The sequence below is a fragment of the Lethenteron reissneri genome, chromosome 8 (genome assembly GCF_015708825.2).
Source record: "Lethenteron reissneri isolate LAM-NWPU_2019-01 chromosome 8, ASM1570882v1, whole genome shotgun sequence".
Classification (NCBI taxonomy): domain Eukaryota; kingdom Metazoa; phylum Chordata; class Hyperoartia; order Petromyzontiformes; family Petromyzontidae; genus Lethenteron; species Lethenteron reissneri.
In genome coordinates, this window is record NC_083786.1 from 9,064,460 (window position 1) to 9,086,269 (window position 21,810).

Below are 21,810 nucleotides of genomic sequence, written 5' to 3' on the forward strand. Positions count from 1 at the left end.
CAGTGGCTAGGAACGGAATTATCAGTTCTATTCATGCAATAATCGACAACGGAGGGGGGGTTTTACTGGTAGGAAACTCCTGGTTACACCAGCCCACAGGGGATTATTATGTCTGTCCGTCCGTCCGTCCGTCGTGAAGGGAGGGGTTGGATGGGGAGGGAGGGGCTGGGTGGAGAGGGGAGGGTGGGGAGGGGCTGGGTGGGGAGGGGCTGGGTGGGGCTGGGTGGGGAGGGGCTGGGTGGGGAGAGTGGGGAGGGGCTGGGTGGGGAGGGTGGGGAGGGGCTGGGTGGGGCTGAGTGGGGAGGGGTTGGGTGGGGAGAGTGGGGAGGGGCTGGGTGGGGAGGGTGGGGAGGGGCTGGGTGGGGAGGGTGGGGAGGGGCTGGGTGGGGAGGGAGGGGCTGGGTGGGGAGAGTGGGGAGGGGCTGTGTGGAGAGGGGCTGGTCACCCCGTGGTGCCCTTATAAAACTCAACGTTTAACCTACTCACGCCGGCTTGTGTCCGCCCTCACAGTCGGGCATATTTGCGGAATATACCACGCCGCCGTTGACCCTGGCCATTGACCGAGCAACCCAACGTTCCTACCAGCTCCCTCCGCAGGAATGTGTTTAAAGCATGGCAGTCGCCCGTCTTCGTATTATCCAGGCGCACAATTGCTTAGATTCTAAGACCAGGTGCATTCCAGTTAATTATGTCACAGCAGACAAATGTGTACTGGGCTGCAATTTGACAATCTTGGATGCACCTACATTTTATTAAATTAAATTATGACAGATTATGCTGTTGGGCTCTCTTACGTCAATTGCGTAAATTGTATGGTTTTAGTATGGCCATAGAGGGGACTGTAATTCGTTCTTCCTCTGAGGTCAAAAACTTGGGTGTTATCCGAGACTTCAGTTTGACATGAGGCCCACGTATGTAGTAATATTACCAAAATCTCGTTTTTTCATCGACGCAATAGAGCTCGTCTAAGACCGAGCCTGTCCCGTCTGGATGCTGAGAGGCAGGTGCATGCCTTTATTTAATCGAGGTTGGATTACTGGAATGCCTTGCTTGATGGCGTTTCTGAAATGTTTTAAAATAGATTACAATATACTGTATTCAAAACTCTGCTTGCCTAGGTTTTAACCAAATCTAAATCGCGTGTCCATATTCTTTCCACCATACACTGCCTCCCTGAAAAGTACGGAGTCGAGCTTAAGATTCTTCTTCTCGCGTTTCAAGCCTTGCATGAGTTGGCTCCGAAACACCTCGCAGATCTACGAAAACTTTGATTTTCTGCTTCCGGTCTACTCATTATTCCAAACACAAGATTTGGTTTTATGGAAGACGGAGCTGTTTGGATTGTGGAAATCCCTTCCTCCTCAGTCCATTCGGGAAATCGGAGTCTGTCGCACTTTTAAAAATGCATCTTAAAAACTCACCTGCTTTCTCCAAAACCTAAGCATTATGTAAAGCGCTCTGAGGCTTTGTGCACATTTAGCTATATAAAACCCAGGTGATTATAATTTGCGATGGAAAGGACATTTTAAAATACAATTGTTGAGTTTTATACAGCGTCACAATCGGTAACTAGAGGCAAGTTGGAAGGCAGAGAGATGGTGAGCGCCAAAGCTAAAAACAATTGCACAAGCGCTGCAATCCTCTATATATTAAGATGTTTTCAATAATGGAGTGTTCATGCAGGCGTGCATGGCCACCACTGCCTGGCTAAGTTATTATTAATGATGAAATATAAATCTCTTCTTCTTCTTGGTTCTTTCGGTAATGTCACGTAGAAGGGAAATAATAAAATAATAAAAATAAAACAGAATAAAATACTATTTTATTATAAAACACGTAGAAGGGAAATAAAATTAAAACATAATAAAATACAATTTTCACGACGTTTCGGCCACAACACAAGCAGCCGTCCTCAGGTGAAGAAACAGAGCTATCGGAAAGACAATGCTCTGTCTTCAGGACGGCTGCTTGTGTTGTGGCCGAAACGTCGTGAGAATTGTATTTTATTATGTTTTATTTTTATTATTTATTTCCTTTCTACGTGACTTTACCAAAAGAACCAAGAAGATGAATGCCTGCAGTCACGAAAGCTTTAAATCGAAATTTATAAATCTCTTGTATTAGCCCGGAACATCCGAATATTGCAATCCGAGTGAAGATGTGGAATGTTTTTTTTATGATAAAACATCTCTTGTATTATTTTCTTGTATCAAAGTACCATACGTTTTTTTCATTGGAATGCCAGAATACAATACACCATCATGCACAGATGTGCAGAACCATGAGTTAACATTTATTGAATTCATGTTCAAACAAGTGCAACAAATTCTGCAAAAAAACGCAATTGCCAATGTTTTCACATTAAGTTAGCTACTTGAACATTTTTCCATTCACAGTATTCCCTTAACATCACCCCAATGAAGCAGGTTGCGTAGCATATTGGGATGTATGTGGGAACGCAGCCGTGAGGGCATCTCCTGCTGAGATGGAGCAATGAATTAAGCTGATGTGCAGGCGACAGATGGTGACGACTTGGGATGGCCTTCATCCAGCAGTGGGTTGATTATGGCTAATGATGATGATTGATCAAATTAAATTGAATGTACTCCAATTGCTCCCCACAGTCTGGCTAGGAGGGCAACACCAGCCAGGTGGCCCACGACAAAGCCTGCTACAGGAACGCATCGCACCAATCCATGAGACACTTGAAACACTGCGACGCTTGCCGGCTGTTGGCCTCACATATGTACGTGAGCCACTCCTTGAAGAGCTCCTCATTCTTGCGAAGCAGCAGGAACTGTCCCAGAACCATGAATGCCTGTGAATGCAACACACCCGCAAAGACAATGATCCTTCCCCCCTGTCTCAGTCTTTCACAGACTGATGGGGCGATTGCTTTTCACAGGGGCACCTATGAAGATGCTCCGGCACGGCACACAAGGGCGTGGGATGGGAAGAAAAAAATACCAGGCCCAGCCGGCATTATCCCACAAAAACGTGCGAGTAACCAGCTGCCATCTAATTCTAGATTTGAAATTTTTGTGACTGCAAGGATCCATACTCTTTGGTTCTTTCGGTAAAGTCACGTAGGTGAAAAAAATAATTACTGTAGTTTTCACACCTAATGATGATTGCTTGTGTTGCAATCGAAACGTCGTGATTTAATTTAGTTGTTTTCATTTATATATTTATTTTATTTTACTTTCACCTACGTGACTTTACCGAAAGAACGAAAGAGTAATGCTGCCATCTAACCATGATTAACAAAGACAATACCTTATCAAATCCTTCTTTCTTCAGTTGAGTGCCCCTCTGTCTGTTGATGCCAGGCAAAGTCGTGATCAATTTCTCCCCCATGGGCTCCATGATGAACATTTTGTGCTTCAGAGAAGTCGACGACATTGTGTTATCCGCGTGAACCTTAGTGCTGCAACAACTCCTTCTGTAATTACATAAGAACACAAACTACTTTTGTGATTTATCACAAGTTCACGTACGTCTTGCAATAACAAAGGGTGGGTACGTCTGACGGATATAAAATTAGAATTTCATGCACAAAGTGAACATCAGAGTAGGTAAGACAATTAAATGGAGACCCACTTTCAATTTAAAAATTATGTTTAAAGTACAGGATGATTAGCACGGTTGGCTATGTGCGGTGCAAAAGAAGTTCAACATACATTCAAATAAGGCAGCAGAGGACAATGGAGCAATATCCATTGTTGTAACTATACTCCGATGTTTGTATGACTTACCCTGTTCAAATCCTTGCTTAATTCCTCCTCTTATTCCGCTGTTTATAAAATTAAGTTAATGCCTACAATTCTAAGACTCGGACGGTTGACCCAAGTCCTTGATTGCTTGGGTGGTTGCTGCTGGATAACGCTGCTTTGGAAGCAGTGGCATCGAACGTGGTTGGCATGGACCCTGGTGCAAGGAATTAAATTGGGACCCCCCTTGTCCCATCCCCTCCCACCACCACCCCCTTTGTAACAGCACCCTGGCCCTCTTCCAGCCCGTAGGCATATGTGCAGTTGTACCGCCTGCACACTCGATAGCTACGCCACTATTTGTAAAACAAACAAACAAACAAATCGGTATAATGATAGTTATAGAGGAGTTTATTATATACTCGCATTTTGCCAGTCCTAGGACGGAAGCTGTAATATTACCGACAAAATTTAGCAGAGTATAATTGTATCTTTTGTAAATTTAATGGCAGTGAATCTTGCACTAAAGTACGTCATCAAACACTTCACTGCATTTCACTGTAGCACTGTATTAATGGCAGTGATTCTTGCACAAAACTAAGTCATAAAACACCTCACTGCATTTCACTGTAACACTGTATATAACTTACCTTGAATTTGTTCAAATTCACTGCTCTGATACTTGATTCTCTTCTGCTTTCGGTCGCTGGAGTTGAAATTAATTGGAAATCGATACAATATCTGGAAAATAACCGAGAAATGTCTATTTTACCATAATGTAGAAGCATAAATTAGACTTACCTTTTGTCTCAAGTGCTGAAGAAATAAATAAAGACACCAAATCCACTTTGTTGCTGATTCACTTTCAATAAAAAAAAAACGTCAAACTTAAAGCGAATTTGCGGAAAAAAATATTTCCGCTCGACCTTTTATCTGCTGCGCGAGTGTAAAAGTCCACCCGCTCATGAATATTAATGACGGGGGGGGGGGGTGCGGCATGTGGAGTGACGTCACGCGCGTTACACACAGACATTCTTGGCTCATCATAGTAGCAATGGGAATTGTTTAGCTGTACTTCACCACGCTGGTAAATGTGCGGGCTGCTGAGGGAAGGCCCAGGGAGGGACTGGCTCGGATACCACTTGATTCTGACGTTTGCCGGGATTTGCAATACACACATAGACACGTGTTTAATTTAATAAGCGCAGGAGAAATGGTCTAAATCATCAACAGGGATTGATTCCAGTAATTAATTTTACAGCAGTGACTATATTGTGATTTTTTTTTTGGTGGGGGGTGGGGATGTGTTATTCGTGAATAGAAGTTATCTTAATCGGGGCTTGATTTATGTAATAAAGTTAATATTGTGATTAGGAAAACTGAAAACATGTGTGTGCTCACAGCAAACTGTTGTGAACTTTGTAGGGTGTGAAACGATACATTAATTAATATCGACGACTAATGTATAAACAGGTTTTAAAGAGCTAGCATAAACTATGGAGGTTTTTTGTTAAAATGTATGCAACCACTAGAGGCCGCTACATGCAGCACGAATTTAAATATAGAATCGATTCCTAATATCGAACCGCATACATATATTGAATCGTCGCATTGCAATACACTACATCCAATTCCTATTGGCGATTCAATTAAATAATCGATTCTTTGTCTCGTTCAAGTTCATTTATTAGGTATAGACCTATGAGCCATTCGGCTCTTGAATCGGGTGCAACCGCAACAAACAAAAAACATCTTAAAGTGAATATGTGACTAAGTGTACTAGCTTTACTACGGGACTTGAATTCACCACGCCCGGCCGCCTTTGTCTACCCAGTGGCGATGTTCACACACCACACGAGTTGCTCGTTTGAGGCCGAGTCGACCTAGGGGAGGCCCAGGACCGGTTCAAATAATCGTCACCGTTGGTGGCCGTGAGCGGGAATCGAACTCGGGTCGCCAGGTTCGTAGCGCAGCGCTTCCGCACGCGGGTCAAATGACAGAGGTGACGTCACAGCTCACTTGCTGTGCAAAATAAATGCATTATTGAGCTCCCCCCCCACCCACAAAAAATATACAAAAGTGTATTTTTATAATTAGTGCATGGTCTACAGTCTGGAAAGTACCCACATGGAAAATTTCAAGTTTGTTGCATGTCGGGAAGTACGCTAAACATTTTGAACAGACACATTCACAAATTTCCCTTTTATATATAGAGAGAAGAGAAGAAGATAAATAAATAATACAAATTGTAAATAACAAATTGGGAACCGGCGTTCGCTACAATGAATATACAATAAGTATAACCCGTAAAAACCAAGTTTTTCACTCTAAATCCTTTATATGCGTGGCGGCTAGAGTCCTCTCGTCCTCTGGCTTGAGATGGCTGCCACCTATGGGTCAGATGAGTGTCTGCAGTATTAAACAATTGGTAATTAAATATTGAATTTGTTTTCCCTAAACAGTGTAAAATTTTGGAGAAAAAAATTTCACGAACATTAATTGTCTCGCACAACGAGTCTATGTGCAAAATGTCAGCTCGATTGGATCACGGGAAGTGGGTTAAAAAACGATCGAAAGGTTTGCACGGTCGTAAGCAAGCAAGCACGCAAGCGAACTTAATATAAAGGATTTAAAAACAAGGACACACGATCTCTTGACACGAACGATCTCTTGACACGAACGGTTTCATGAATGTTTCGTTTCCATTGACAAATTCATCAGCAGCCAACAGCTGGGACATTTAAACCGTTAACGCCACAAAAAAGGGCCCACATTTATCCCACACGGCCAGACACAAACAGCACCGTTGAAGGTGCTTTAAAATAATCAAGATAAGAGAGATTTCGTTCGCTATGTCGACTGTACGCATCTGTCGATTAGTCAACACGGTCATGATCATCGGTAGCCAAGATGTATCCACTGCTAGACAAGGCACGGGAGTGATAATAAGGTAAATATCGTGAATTAATTCGTATACTGTTACAGTACTTCAAGGCGTTTACGCATTGCAGTACTGCCAGAACTGTGCATCCTTTTAAGTAATTATCGTGGATTAGTATCGATTTTAAATAGCGCAGTACAGTACTGTATTCGAATCGCCAAATGCTATAAAACAGTGTCTGTGTTGTTAATAATTATAACGTTAATTTCAAGAATTCAAAATTAACATACTTTACCAGGCGGGTTGGTGAAGGTGTTGGAGCCACGCCACTGATGTTAGCCGTGAGCCGAGCATCGGAAGTCTAATCGCTTCCCATCCCCCATAAGTTTGATACAGTACCGTGATACGTTTATAGACGTACCACACACATAACAGGAATTGTAGAGGACTTTGAAATAAACGTGAAAGTCTCGCTATGTATTCCAACAATCTCAATAAAATGTTTATTGTTTATATTTGTATTATTTTATTATTTCCCTTCTACGTGACTTTACCGAAAGAACCAATAATATAATCTCGATACACTTGTTAAATGTGTTCAACACTGATTATATTACTTTGCCCAACATTGCTGGTGCGTTCTTTTCTGCAACCGATAAATGTTTTAATCATTTCAATTTAGTGGGGTATCTATAAACGGATCGCCATGTACAGTTGCCCAAAATAACGTGCGAGCAAAACGATGAATGAAACATAGCATTAATCAAACGACACAATAACTAGCTATTAACTAATAAACGAAACAATTCGACGGAGACGATATGCGTGAACAAACCCGCTAGTCAAACTGCACAAATAGGTGGCCAGAGACCAAATAATTGGATCGCGTTTCACTTCCATGTTTATATTTTTCACTGAATTCCTTACATTACACCTTAATGCTTTAAAAGCTTTACAAATTTAGCACGCCAGTGACTCATTGATAAAGTATCGTGTCGTGAAAAATAACTTATTACTGTATAAACACCCCCTTATTAATTATTATTACCTTCAAAACAGATCCCAGGGGGTCGTGGGGGGGTGAATGTCAGTGCAGAGTTGGGCTGAGGGCATCGGCAACTCGAGCAACTTGTGACTCGCTAAACCCATTAAAATCACTACTTTAAACACCAACAAACACAATACAAACCTGTTTATAGGCGTGCTTGAGAAGAGACCTGGGTATAGTCCACTTAATATTTCTTTAACGTTCTTCTTATTACAATCTCAGCGATCAGAGCGCGATGCGGCCGGGAAGATTAAGCCTCGCATTGAGCGCCCTGCTGGGGGCCTCGGTGGCAGGCCTCAGCCTCGGTCTGGTCTGGATTTTATACCGGCGAAGGCGAGGGTCGCCCGGCGGCGCCTCGCAGGACCTCGTGCCCTCCAGCCGTGCCACCGTCGTCGACGTCGCCGTCAACATCGCCACGTCGGCGACATCGAAGCTCTCCCGCGGTCACGACGAGATGGTGCAGCAGCTGGGGACGTTGGCGGACAGCCTGAACGAGGCTCGGGCGGACGTGCGGCGGCTACGAGAGGGGCTGCCCGGCATCGTGGAGGAGGCGGTGGCGGCCGGGTCGGTCCGCCGCCGTCGCCGCGGTCTCCAGTCGAGCTCCAGCAGCAGCTTTTACACCGCCAGCCCCGGCGAGACATCATCGGGGTGAGCGGCGAGGAGATGAGGTGTTGATGGGGGGGTCCCTGGGATGAACGGGGTCAGGGTGACAGGGCAGGTCGTGGGGGTCAGATGGGGCTTGTGGGGGTCAGATGGGGGGAGATCTTCGGGGTGAGTGGCGAGAGGGATGAGGCGTTGATGGGGGGGGGGGGGTCCTGGGATGAACGGGGGTCAGGGTGAGAGGGCCAATTGTGGGGGTCAGATGGGGGAAGATCTTCGGGGTGAGTGGCGAGAGGATGAGGCGTTGATGGGGGGTCCTGGGATGAACGGGGGTCAGGGTGACAGGGCCATTTGGGGAGGTTGGTGCAGATGGGGTAAACCTGCAATTTGGCCTCAGTCTTTGAAGTTCATCACGGTTATGTCGGACCGCTGTGGGGGGGATCTGCACTGTCACTTCAGAGGTGGTTAATAGCCAAGTCGTACCGGTAAAAGCAACAGGACTAATATTTCTGGTTCTCTGGTTCAGTGTGTAAATTGGAAATGTTCTATCAAGAAGCGCATTATGGATATGCCGGGGCATCTCGGGTTAAGTGCGGTTTGAATATTTTACAGGTCGCTAAAATGAAGCCCCGATAAGTCAACTTCTAAGGAATTTGACTTTCGGTTTTTACGAATGTCAGCATGGTTTGCGCTTGAAAGGTGTCTTGTCTTCTCTGCTAACTTTCCCTTCATATCTTCTTCCTCCTTTTCTCCGCTTCGCAGACTCCTCTCAGATTCCCCATAAGGCGTACCCCTTTTTTTCCCTTCCTTCGCTTCTTTACCCTGGCTAGGATTCGAAGGAAAAAAAAAATCCTAAGGAGCAATAGAACCGATTTGAATGGATCATTATCAAGACTTAAGGATGAACATGAGACTGAATGAAATATACTTTGCTGCTGAACTTGGAGAACTAACACAACAGTGCTTCCTCTTTATATCTTTCCTGAATATTCACTAACAACACCAAGGACGGAACCTGCTGAAGAAGATGCGTTTCTGCTCACCACTGTCCACTACCACTGCCCACTGCTTTATCATTCGTGTAATAACTGCATACGATGCTCACACCACTTTCATTCAAGTGGTTTCCAGTTTAACAGACCATTGTATACATGCTGGATGATAGTATCCGTATGCTGTGCGGGTCATGCATGGGGGGGGATTCTTTGATCATTTATTTTACCATAGAGGTTGGGGGGAAGCTTAATTGTTGTACCATAGTAATCTACAACACTGGATTTTGCTGCAGTGCCCTCTGCTTTGTTTATCACCGTTGCTGAGCAAAGGTCCATAAGCCAAGCGGCGAGTAATAGAGAGCGCTATTGAAGGTGCAGCCATTCGACAGCCTTCAATGCTATTTTCAGCATGTTGGTCACCTATCCCAAGCATTATCCAGGTTAAATACCTGCTAAGCTTCCGAGAACTAACAAAATCGAGTGCATCTCGATGATGCGGTCATAAGCAGACCATTCTGGGCTGAGTCAAACGTGGCTGGCTTATGAACTCAGCATTATAAATAGGAGCTTGGTCCTCCAATTTTTTTAAGTTGCACTCGTACCAATTATAGCAATGGAGTGACTGTGCTGTCATAGACATAGTTTTTAAATCAAATCCCAGTGGAATACTGCACATAAAAAAATTAAGTATCATTTGTGTTGGTCAAAGAAATGCACGTGATAATGTGTGTTAAATGTTTAATTATGTATAGCCCTTTTGCCCATCCACTGCTGGATGAGGAGTTTTTTCACATCATGCAATTGGCAGGGCTTATTTAGACATACTTCACCACGTTGTGATATTTAAAACACGACTTCTGCAACTGTAGGTGAAACATTTGTCGGTAGATAAAAGTTGCAAGATTCAGAGAGTATGAGCTAAATTGTGCAAAGACATCATTTACGCTGTGTGAATGTTTAAACTGGTCATTGATATTTATGAAAATAAATTTCTCCGTTGTGTAAATACTAATCTGTAAAGAACATATCGTGCTCATGTTCACTGCAATACCGTATTCGGGGTGTAATGATGCACCGATTCATTAATGAATGTTGATTCTTAAGCTCATGATGTATGCACATATTTTATATGTGGGTGGTGTGGTGGTACAGTGGTGAGAGCTTTGTGCTAGAAACCCACCAATCCAAGTTAAATTCCGGGTCATGGCAGCTAACATCATTGACAAGTGATATCTTAAACAGTCCTTGGAAGACCTTCATCCAGAAGTGGATTGACAAAGGGCTGGAAATTATGTATTACTTATTCATGTTTTGTGTCCTATGCGTTTATGTGACCATGCAGCCACTAATTGCCACGACATTCACTTGCAAAGTTGAAAGAAAAAAGATTGATTCTTGACTGAAATCATGACCCTGAATTGCAACAATTACTTGGATGAACGCACGCACCATTAACACAGGACATGCAGATATCATTAAACTGTTTTCCTGTTTTATGGTAGAAAAAAAGTTACTTTTAATATTAAATAAATTTTACAAGTTATGACAGAGCAACTGCTAAATCTTTTCTGGATATGATAATTGGTTCTTTACCCTTCTATCTGGCAACAAAACTGACACCTTTTTGCAAGGAGTCATGTTTGCATAGACCGCAATACCTGCAGTCATAATACAAACAAAAGAACATAACTCTGATAATGTGCACTGTCCTTGAAGTTGATTGGTCTTTTCTGGATATCCAGCCTTTTAAATTATAATGGCTTTTTAGAAATGTGTGGGTTTTGACAGTACTCTTGACTATTTAGTGTTCGAATGTTGAATTTTCAACACATAAAAAAGATATGTGTGTTATTGACACTTGTTTTACACACCATTAAACGATGACTGAAATATTCCATTTGCGGTATTTTACATTTTTGTAAGTGCAAGACATTTACTTCACAAAGTTTACTTTCAATTCTATAAAAACACACATTTCATTAATGCAAATGGCACACTTTAACCTAATTTTCATTACTTGACTGAAGCATACATTGTGGCCTAGAAGTCGATAATAAGTCCTGTGTTACAGTACCTTGCCATAAAAGTTGGTAAAACATCATCCCAGTGTCAATGATGAATGTGGTACGGTTTTTACACTTTCCATTTAAGGTTGAACACGTTTGTGTATTACTATAGTTATGTCCATCTGTGCATCTGTCCATAACGAGAGTGCACTGTAGCTGTTGTATAAAGGATTCGATATTAATTCATTTGTCGTGTAAACCTGTGTTATTATTTGGGACTTATCCAATCGAAAAAGAAGTTTTCCCAAAATTTGGAGACAAACACAGAACAAACATGTCTTGGCAAATACTGGATACAGTACAAACAGGATTTGCCCTGACAGCTACAAGTCAGCTTCCAAACCAACGTGTGTTGGAAAGCATAATCCATGCATATGCGTAATTTGTCCTAACTTATTTACTTCGTATTGGTACACACTTTTTGAGAGTGCCGTCCTGCATTTTTTAAATGTGCGCCTGTGTTTGCTGATGCCTGTTTTCATTTCTGCATGTTGGCTGTAACAGCAGTGATTCAGAAGATGAATTCGGTGACACAGTGGATGGCCCAGGTATGAATGGGTAGTGCTCACTCGTTAAGCATCTGCTCGAATAACAACCACTATGTACACGTGCAGCCCATTTGTCGGTCCAGTTTTGGAGGAGATTCTCCTCATACTTCACCACACTGGTCAGTGAGAGTTCGTAAAGGAAAGAAACAAAGAAGGCATCGCATTAATCCGTTTTTGTACTGTACTCCTATGCTTCCAAGCCTATGCATGCCTTTGCTTCCCGCATGCGCTGACCGTCAAGGTGACGTATGATCAAATAACACGGCACGCACAATGCGTGGAAACCCACATTTAGCAGTGGATTGAAAAAAAATTACGTGTTAACGTGCTGTTTTCCATATGCCGGTGAAATAAAACTCAGCGATGCTACTAATAGGATGCTAATCACATGGCTGTGACTGACATAGGCCAGGCGATGATACTGCTGGAGGAGGAGGAGCTGTATTTTGACGAGGAGTTTGAGGAGCTGGTGCAGCGAGCAGACAGGCTGCATGCGGCGGGCCCAGGAAGCTGGAACGAGGCTTTAAATGCTCTCATCTGCGGTCAGAACAAGGTGGGGGACTGGCACGCAAGGTGGGGGACTGGCACACAATCCCAGCATGGACACGGGCGGCGGGGCATCATTTCAATGCTGACGTTGAAACAGATTTTTTTGTTCTGTAGTTCTGCCCACAGATGTCAACAAACCTTAATTATACAGCCCGCACATCGTTCAAAGTCTGGTGGCAGCCACTTTTTTTTCAGCGTCCAATCTGCATGCGGATTTACTGGGAAAGATAAGAGTGCCTTGTTGACCTGCTCGGAGAAAAGCACCGGCAGGGGATCGGTGCGGATGATGTAATTATATCCAAATCTGGTGCTGTGCTCTTATCAAAAGTCATCAAATAATAGCCACCAGCCACCATGGTCATTAATGATAGCAGATAAGAACGAATTATTTTCTTGAATTGTGCGAGGTTATGCGAAGTTGCTGGGAAAGATTTCCAAAGTAAGTGCCAATAGGTAACCGTGTCTCGTATCCTCCAAACTTTTCTGGCATAATGCAGTGATGCAGTAATTCGTTTGAGCGGCTGAATGGCCAAGCAGGTAGCTTGGCCACCACTGCAAGCGAGCTTCTACATTCATGTACCACGCGGAAATTTTTTTTATTCTTGAAATGAACCGTTACTGTGAATCGTGACGGATTGTGAATCTCAGAAGCCGGGGGGGGGGGGGGGGTGATGGGGAATCATTATCAGTACATTTATTTATACTGGAGAAATCCGATGAGCTATAAATGTCCAGTAGGGGCAGGTCAGAACGTTACAACAACAAACAGTACAACGATACTAGATTTGAAGCTTTCGTGACTGCAAGGAATCATATTCTTAGGTTTTTTCGGTAAATTCACGTAGGTAAAACATCAAAATTAATGAAAATAAAATAAAAAAACCTAAGAATATAGTACAACGATACACGATAGGAGTGAAATATATAGGAAAGGTATAGAAATTGATCAGTGTCCCTAGCACAACTATGCCTGTTTGTCGTGCCACAGTTTGCCAGGCGCGGAGCGTTTTGGTGGCGGATGGCCCGTGCCTCCGGGGATATGTGTGAAATTACCGAGGAAAAATCTGAGCGGCTGATACACGCGCTCACCGGTAAGCCACGAGCACACACGATTTATGAATTATTAAGGAAGTCCTCTGTAGGTGGTGTGTGGAAAATGCCCTGCAGTAAAAAAAAAACGGTAAAAGCGTGTTACTTTCCTATAATTTATGCAAGAGGTGTCTTTGTTATGCACGCGATGACTTTCCTGCTTCTCGTTTTTAAAGCAACCCATGAGATAGAGGTGGCCAGGTAGCACAGGGGTCGGAGCACTGAACCAGTATGCTTGATATCCTGGGTTTGAATCTGGGATTCAGCCACCCGTGTTTAACCTGGTTTGTCAAATGTACTTAAGTTGATAGTGTCAGCCTGGTCAATAAATAGAATGAAAAAAAGTTTGCTGAGACTGTCATGCGATGGACATATATATATCAACGTGCATGAGAAAGTGTAGAACCCCCGGAGTGAATAAGAGGTCTCTTGACGGGATCCTAGAAGTAGTTCTGTGATATCTACTTCTGTGTCTCCTTTTAACACATCATGTTGCAGTACTCTGCTAAAGCTCCGGAAAAAGAAAACAGAAGCTCTTCCAATAAAGCTGTTCATGTCATTTAGGCAAAGAGTCCGCAGAAAAGGGGCTCAAGTGGAGAAGTTGCATCAGGGAATGCCGCAAATGGTGAGACACAGGTTGCATCTGCGTGATGTCTGTTGGTTCAAAGGTGAGTGGTGAGGAGATCAGGGTTTATTGCTCTGCAGTTATAGCAATAAAACATGTAACGTATACTATTGGCTGTCTTTCCACGTCTGAGTGTACAGGTTTGCTATCATTTGCTTGGACTATCTGTGGGAATTACAGACGACTCAGCACCAGATGAGAGACAGCTTTTCTGTTAAGGTGTGTGCAGCAAAACGTTGTTCTTTGTTCTCAAGAAGAGCCATTTCCTCCGGTTCTTCAGCCTGTGCGTATTTAGCCGATCAAGTCGACAGCGGCATTATCATTTCTGTGGCGTTCAGTGCTCTCAATCTTCCATCTCGTCTGCTCAGAGGAAAATCCTCCTCCACAATATGCATCACAGTCTGCCCCCTGTCCACAGGCAAAGTTTGGGTTGATGCCTCATCTGGCCTCATTGGCCACGCAGTGAGCTTGTCCGATTCGAAAGCGAGAAAGCGGAGATATCTTCTTGGTTCTTTCGGTAAAGTCACGTAGAAGGGAAGTAATAAAATATAAAAATAAAACATAATAGAAGAATTCTCACGACGTTTCGGCCACAACGCAAGCAGCGTTGTGGCCGAAACGTGAGAATTATTTTATTATTTTATTATGTTTTATTTTTATTATTTTATTACTTTCCTTATACGTGACTTTACCGAAAGAACCAAGAAGATGAATCCCTGCAGTCACGAAAGCTTTAAATCGAAAGCGGAGATACCAGGACGTCCATCATTCATCCAGTGCAGTCAGCAAACTCCTCTGATGCTAGCCATACCCTGGCTTGTCAAGAGATGGCGGAACGGCAGATGTGGTCTTCACCTCTTCCCCATCAATAGTGTTGTCCCCTCGCACGTGTGGCTTTACTCCGGGTGCTCTGATTTCCTCATCCATGCAAACAATTATTAATTTGCCGATAACGCCTTTATATATAGAGGACCGTAGTTGAGCTTGCGGGGAATTTGGTGCCGACTTAGAGCCTGGCTGCCTTTTCCCGCTTGTCTGTGGTTCCTTCCGCCTCTGAGTCGTTTTGTCTCTTCGAGAGCGAGCGAACATGTGCGTGTTACAAGTTGAAATTATTATTACAGTCTGCTCTCCTAGAACGTCTGTTTTCATAACGCGAATTGGATATGACGCGATGAATGTTTTAGGGAACACATTTTTTGTAAACGTGGGATGCGAATTGGACGTAACGCGATCAAGTGAACGGAACTACGTCACACGAGTAGGAGTAAGCGGTTGTGCGGCTGCCTCGGCGTAGCATCGCACAAGGCGGGATGCTGCTGGATGCTTCCAAATGCATCTCACGTATTATCGCGAACTGTGCTTTGTCCTATATTATTTATTATAACACGATTTTTTTTCCCATAATGCATTATTCAGAACAGGCTGTGTTATCTGCTGTCTCTGCTGCTCTTACTCCAGAGGCACCTGGAGCAGACTCTGGCCACCAACCCCTCGGACCCCGAAATGCTGCACCTGCTTGGCCGCTGGGGCTTTGCAGTGAGTGATGGGCTCGCACACATCGCAGATAAGAGAACAAAAGTGTAATTCTTACTGGTAGGAACCTCTTGGTTACACCAGCCCACAGGGGATTATTGTGTCCGTCCGTCCGTCGTGCAGGGAGGGGCTGGGTGGGGAGGGGCTGGGTGGGGAGGGGCTGGTCACCCCGTGGTGCCCTTATAAAACTCAACGTTTAACCTACTCACGCCGGCTTGTGCCCGCCCTCACAGTCGGGCATATTTGCGGAATACACCACGCCGCCGTTGACCCTGCAGGCCATTGACCGAGCAACCCAACGTTCCTACCAGCTCCCTCCGCAGGAGGAATGTGTTTTTTTTTTTTACATTGTGCTTGTTTACCCAGGAAAGCCTCACCGAGTCTCATAACTCGTTCAGGAGGGTCCTGCCAAGTTTTTTGCAGGAGGAGCGATGGTTGCTGCGTACATTCCGATTGATTCATTTGCGGGTCTATTTTTATTTCAACTCTCGGTCGATTTGTACCATGATGCCGGCACACGGTGGCCTACTCTGGCAAATAACGTCACGGGATCTTTCGCGTCCGTCATTAAGTAGGTGGCACCGGCAAGCATTTCTTACGGTTCACACAGCGGCGGCATTGATCAACATTGGCCGAGTTGGTGGGGATGCTTGCAAGGGCAGAACAAGTGAGACTGTGTGCGGGTGAAGCAATTCAGGAAAAACATGGGAGGCACCGGTGCTTTCTTAAGCAAACCAAGTTGCCCCGTAAACTCAAGTTCTGGGGGAAATCGGACCAGCTCGAGGACATTTAAGTAAACTTAATTTGGCTGTTCATGGAAATGAGGAGTTCACAGTTTGGTGAGCTTGATCGTGTGTGTTTGAAAGCCTGCGTGATCTACGTCTCCGTCAATTTGCATTTGCAGCCAAACTGACCTTTGCAGTTTGAACTACAGTACTGGGTGCAGCAGAATTCAGGAACCATAGCGAGCTCAAAACCACGCTACCTATAGTGGTGGAAATACAAGCTGAGTGTGCTGCGATTAATGTGGGCGTATTGAGGAACGCTCAAGCATCCTGCGCGACACGTTTTCCAGGCACATGGTTAACAGTTTCAGCGTCTGCAATGATTTATACCGTACTGATGTATAGCTCCTGACTGTTATCGCATCCCTGTGTAGATTATTGTTCAAATTCCCTTCAACATTCTGTCCATCTCTCTCTATCGCTCGATTTCCCCTCCGCCAACGTCTCCGTTCTTTCCATCAGATGGCCAACTTGACGTGGATTGAGAGGCGAGTTTGCAACAGCATCTTCAAGAATTACCCAACGTCCTCTGTGAATGAAGCTCTTCAGTATTTCCTTAAGGTCTGCTGTTTTTTTTCATGATCGTTAAACTCTAGGAGTTGTTTTACTGTGGTCTGTCCACATCGGGGCAACGTTTGGATCAATGGTAATAGTATGCATGTAACAGTGGAGCGATTTATTGGTTTAAGTTGATTGTTAAGCTCACAATCAGTTTTTATAATGTATCTGCAGTGTATGTGATCATACAATTGTACAAAACAAATTGGATGTACACATGTATTGAGTGATATTTAATTTCATTATGTTTGCGTTGTGGAATATCAAAACTATGATACCCGATTTGTCTTCTAACTCCAGTGCATCACTAAAGCAAATGTTTGCAGTCGGTGGTCTATGTTCTGATCTCAGGAATAGAGTCGAGGTCTGGGTTAAGGTTCGAGTTTGTGTATATCAGAGGCTTCATCATGTGGCTTCCATCTTCGCACACGTTTAATTTTTAACCATGAGGGGGAGGGATGACGTTGGGACACCTTCATCCAGCAGTGCATAGATAACACTGGTCAAAAAAATATATTTTATTCTGGTCTGGACTTCTGCAGCTGTTTTAGATGAATTTCAGGGTGCTGATTCCAAATCTGATCTCAGATTTGCTCTATCACATCTCATTTTCATGCTATCGGCATATCCCATTTTCATTGATTTTACCCGAAATTAACTCTGTCACTTATGATTGCAAGTTGTTGCGAGTCAGTGACTGCTTTAGTGTTAAAATATGGTGCTGTATTTTTAGGATAGTGTGTTTATAATATCATTTTATGTAGATATCCACATTTATTTAATATTTTTCTTCTGCAGTTTTTATTGAAAATGCAATATTTGATATCTCAAAAACCTGATAAAAAATTACCTTAAAACCGTTGGAATACCTTATGCCAGAAAAAGTGTGTTGACCAGTGTAATGACTGCTGCTGCTGATGATAGAGTTCGATGAACCAGCACTGTCATACCGTTTCATGTTTACATGCTGTCAACCTGCCTTTTGTGATTGCTCTTTGAACCTCAGGCTGAAGAACTCCAGCCGAACTTTTCCAAGGCCAACCAGGTGTTCATCGTAAAGGTGAGCGCACGTTCAGCCAGCTGTACTGCACTTTCTGGTGTTGAGTAGTCGCATTACTTCGTGGTGAAATGTACTTATCAAATCCAGTCTTTATTTCACCAAGAGATGGAAGCAACTCATTAAGCCAGACATTTAAAGAAGGTCTTGTTCCCCAAGTGGACCTGGGTTACATCACAGGATAAAATATTGTGATGTTAAGTCAAACTAAACTGGTAACCGCTGACTGGAATTCCTCTCTTCCCGTCTCTTCGCTCATTCCCTCTCCCTACTTTGTCCTCTCCTTGCTGCTCGCTTTCTCTCCTCCTTCTCCCTCTCCTCCTTGTCCTCCTCCCCGCTGCTGTCTGTCCTCCTGTCGCCGGCAGTGTTGCGCTTCACTAGGTCTGCAGGAGGAGCTGCAGAGGTGGACTGCGTCTGCTCAGAAGCTGCCCGCTCTGACTGCCCAGGTAACCCCCCTGCTTGTGTGAATGTAATTGTTATACAGCAGTGTGCTTAATATATATCGTGTAAGTAATCCTTGGGGAGAGCAGTGGCACTGTGAACCTGGCTAGCATCAGTGGGGAGTGATATCTCAACCGGTCCTGGACCCCCTTTCCGAGGAGGCCTTCATCCAGCGGCGCAATAACAATGGGCTTTAAATGAATATTTTTACTTTATTAACCAACCCTGAATGTTCACATTTGTTGTGCTAATGGTTGGTTTGGCGGTAGTGTGGTTAGTGTACAATTCCCAGAAGGTTTTTTTAGTTCATATCCTAGTTGGGAATTAACTTGGTAATTCAACGAAGGGGGGCTGTAAATTGTTATAAATAATGTGCTGTGCAATGCAGTAAGCGCAGCCAATTAGGACAATATGATCGCTCGCTTTTCTAAACACCATTAAATCAAGGCTGGAGCAGCCTTAATAACATCCTTTTTTCAAAAACTAGGATCGCAGAGTACAGCAGGACCTGGAGCACCTGATATCAGCGTCATCTCAGTCCGGTGGTTCCACACTGCTGATGAGCTGAAGCGGTTCCCAACTCAACCACGCACCACCCGCGTCACCTCGAGGACCCAGCAATCACGTACTTCCTGCTCTACTTTGTTGACCTATAGAGCAGGACACAGTCCAACGCATCCCCAGTGTTGGTTAAATCAGCGGTCCTCAACCTCTTCAGCGACGTTTGTTTTTTTACTCATTTTGGCTAGGGGTTAGCTTGTGGGCTTTACCAAAACTGTGACTGAGACAAGCGCGCAGTGCGGGAAAGAGGCGCGGATGGAAGTGGTAAATAATAAAATAATGGGGGCGGGCCACGCGCGGACTCACCGCTCACTTCCTGCTGTGTGGCCCGGTTCCTAACAGGCCACGGACCGGTACCGGTCCGGTTGGGGACCCGTGGGTTAAATGACAGCGAAGGCTATCAGGGACATTGTGAAACAGGGAAATGGGGCAGAAGAGTGGTGGTGTGCACTGGGTGTGGTAAGAAAGTGAAGATGGCTAGAGAGAAATAACCTTTATTTGCAGGGAAAGTTAGGGTTATTTGGGGCTTGCTGTTCAACCTCACTGGACCCGTGAAGAGCCAAAGTCAAGTGGTGTTCACAGGCACCTTCTTGGCAAGCAGCAATGAGCAGCGTTAATTTCACTACCGTAATTTATTTCAATCGCGCTTACTCGTTCGGAATCTCATGCTGCTGCTGCCACTGCAAAGATTTTCACCAAAACCACCCTCTCCAGATCGCAGGAGGACTCTCCTGCTAGTAGTCCATGAGTCCAAACCAAATATTTCACTTGTCGGTACCACATGAGGTGGCGCAACTGTAAATGTTGTGATAACCACTCAATACGATTGGGTTATCAAAACATTAACTCTTATTAGCCATATAACTCAATCGGTGCTATTAAAGTTTTGCTACCTTAATTGGTGCCGATTTCAGCTCTTCCCATGGACTATAAATAACCACTAACCCAAGTGTTGTTTCCTCATTGGGCTTTGTGTTGAGAAATTGTTCTCTCAAAGCTTTCGCCACCAAACTTTGGATTACAGTCGGCTGTGAAAAATGTATCTGTAAGAGACCCCTTAAAATATTTTAGAAACCGAATTTATATCAAATGGGGACGTACCTGGTTAAATAAAACTAAGTTTAGTTTAAAAGTTGTTCCCCATGAAAATGTTTGAATGGTTATTAAGTTGACCTGGTATCGTTAATTTGTTTGAGCTTTAGTTTCTCACCTGAGCGTTATTTTGAGATGACTTATCCACTGCACTTGGAGTGAAGCTGCACTTTTTTGCCGAGTGCTTACATTTTGTCGTTTGAGTATTTAATCTGAATGTCTTGGCATTTATCTCAGGTTATTTCCACGTGTGTTTGTATTAATAGGGTTCAGCATTGCTTACTTAAAAGTCACTGAATGAAAGTTAGTAAGCTCTTTTAGATTCTCAGGTGATATAACCGATTATGCGAATTATGACTAGCTGGCTTGTCCTTTAACACTTGAGACTTGTTTCCGTGGTATGAAAGTTGTTGGTGATTTGAACCCTGCTAATCAGCACTTAAGATGCAAACCAAAACAACTAATGGTGCATATTTTGTAAATGCCTGTGTAGGCTGTGTCCTGAACCATCCAACATGAAGTTGGTCCTTTATTTAAATTAGAAAATACCAGTTCTCTTCATCTTGATACTGAATGTTATCCCGATTGTATTATTGCTGATGCACCGTGAAATGAAGAATCCACTTGGAACTCGAGTGATGCAGCGCACCACGCCGTGTTAAATGGTCCACAGACGTAGATGCCACAGAACTGCTTTTGAAAATTCAAGGGACCTCTTATTCACACTAGGGGGCAGCATTTTTCCACCCACCCTGCTAAACAGAGATTTGTTGCAGGATAACTGAATCCAATATTTACAATTCTCACAACTTGAATTTAGTCACTTGTAATACCAAAATAAATATTTTTGTTCAGGCCTTTGTGTTGTGGCCAGGTTGAGACCATTAACTCACTACACGTAAGAATCCCAGTTTCAGCAGAGGCAGCGGAGAATCTAATTTGAACACAGGATCTCAGCGGAGCTGCATCAGTGCATGAAACGTGGTCACCTCGGTCAGGAAACACTTAAAAAGCCTCGAGCATTCTGCCGATGTCACCGTCACAGCTATGCAGTGATGTCACGTGTTGGCGGCACACTCGAGTGCAACTTTGAAATTTTTCTTTATATTCACCAAGCTTCAAGCTTGTGTTGGACAAGCTAGGAGACGGTGGCTACAAAAGCTTATTTTCGTTCTTTTAAACCCAAAGCAGTAACAGCAGTTTGCACTTACACCATCAACAGTTAAAAGCACATTCCGAATCGGTATGCCGCAGCGAGCATGGTGGCCGACGCTTTACTTGACCGTATTTCATTTGTTAAATTGCGCACTTGTTCCCAAGCTTGTATCTTACCGCACTGGTTGAGAACTCGCAGCCTCCAGGAATGTCCGTCGCTGTACTTTTTCAATATCGGCCGAGTCTTACCGAGGAGTGTTTTCGATGTCGTGTGAATGCAGATAACGTCGTGCGCACACCTTGCGTCGTTTCAGAGGCAGTTCTCCAAAGACGGCTGTTGTGGGTCCCTGAGGACTTGGAGGTCGTTGTGTTGGATAGTTGAGAATCAAATGTGGCTAGCTCTTAAAGACCAGGGGCGGAGGTGGGATCCTTTTCCCAAATGACAGCCAAATAAGACTTTCAAATGCCTTTGGCCGGCCACACACACCCACACACGAACACCCACACACGTGAGGTT

The 21,810-nt window shown here is 44.0% G+C and overlaps 2 protein-coding genes across 7 annotated transcripts; one reads left to right on the forward strand and one right to left on the reverse strand.

The window, feature by feature from the left end:
- Positions 1-2,301: 2,301 nt before the first annotated feature.
- Positions 2,302-8,085, reverse strand: LOC133338961 (barrier-to-autointegration factor A-like). 5 transcript variants are annotated; one of them, XM_061547112.1, is made up of 4 exons: positions 7,965-8,085; positions 4,361-4,451; positions 3,277-3,442; positions 2,302-2,818 (listed from the first exon to the last, which is right to left on the reverse strand). In XM_061547112.1, the coding sequence occupies exons 3-4, from the start codon at positions 3,400-3,402 to the stop codon at positions 2,672-2,674; spliced, it is 273 nt and encodes a 90-aa protein (XP_061403096.1). In that variant the 5' UTR covers positions 3,403-3,442; positions 4,361-4,451; positions 7,965-8,085; the 3' UTR covers positions 2,302-2,671. The 5 variants fall into 5 exon arrangements, with proteins under 5 accessions (XP_061403096.1, XP_061403081.1, XP_061403086.1 ...); XM_061547097.1 differs by lacking the exon at positions 7,965-8,085 and adding an exon at positions 7,781-7,927; XM_061547102.1 differs by lacking the exon at positions 7,965-8,085 and adding an exon at positions 6,887-7,610.
- On the forward strand, positions 6,527-21,413 carry LOC133362637 (regulator of microtubule dynamics protein 2-like). 2 transcript variants are annotated; one of them, XM_061581560.1, is made up of 12 exons: positions 6,527-6,660; positions 7,862-8,287; positions 11,805-11,848; positions 12,256-12,401; positions 13,386-13,488; positions 14,051-14,111; positions 14,252-14,330; positions 15,570-15,647; positions 16,892-16,990; positions 17,994-18,047; positions 18,410-18,490; positions 18,973-21,413. In XM_061581560.1, exons 1-12 carry the CDS (start codon positions 6,563-6,565, stop codon positions 19,051-19,053), a joined length of 1,350 nt encoding a protein of 449 aa, XP_061437544.1. In that variant the 5' UTR covers positions 6,527-6,562; the 3' UTR covers positions 19,054-21,413. The 2 variants fall into 2 exon arrangements, with proteins under 2 accessions (XP_061437544.1, XP_061437551.1); XM_061581567.1 differs by having other exon boundaries at positions 11,808-11,848.
- Positions 21,414-21,810: the final 397 nt, after the last annotated feature.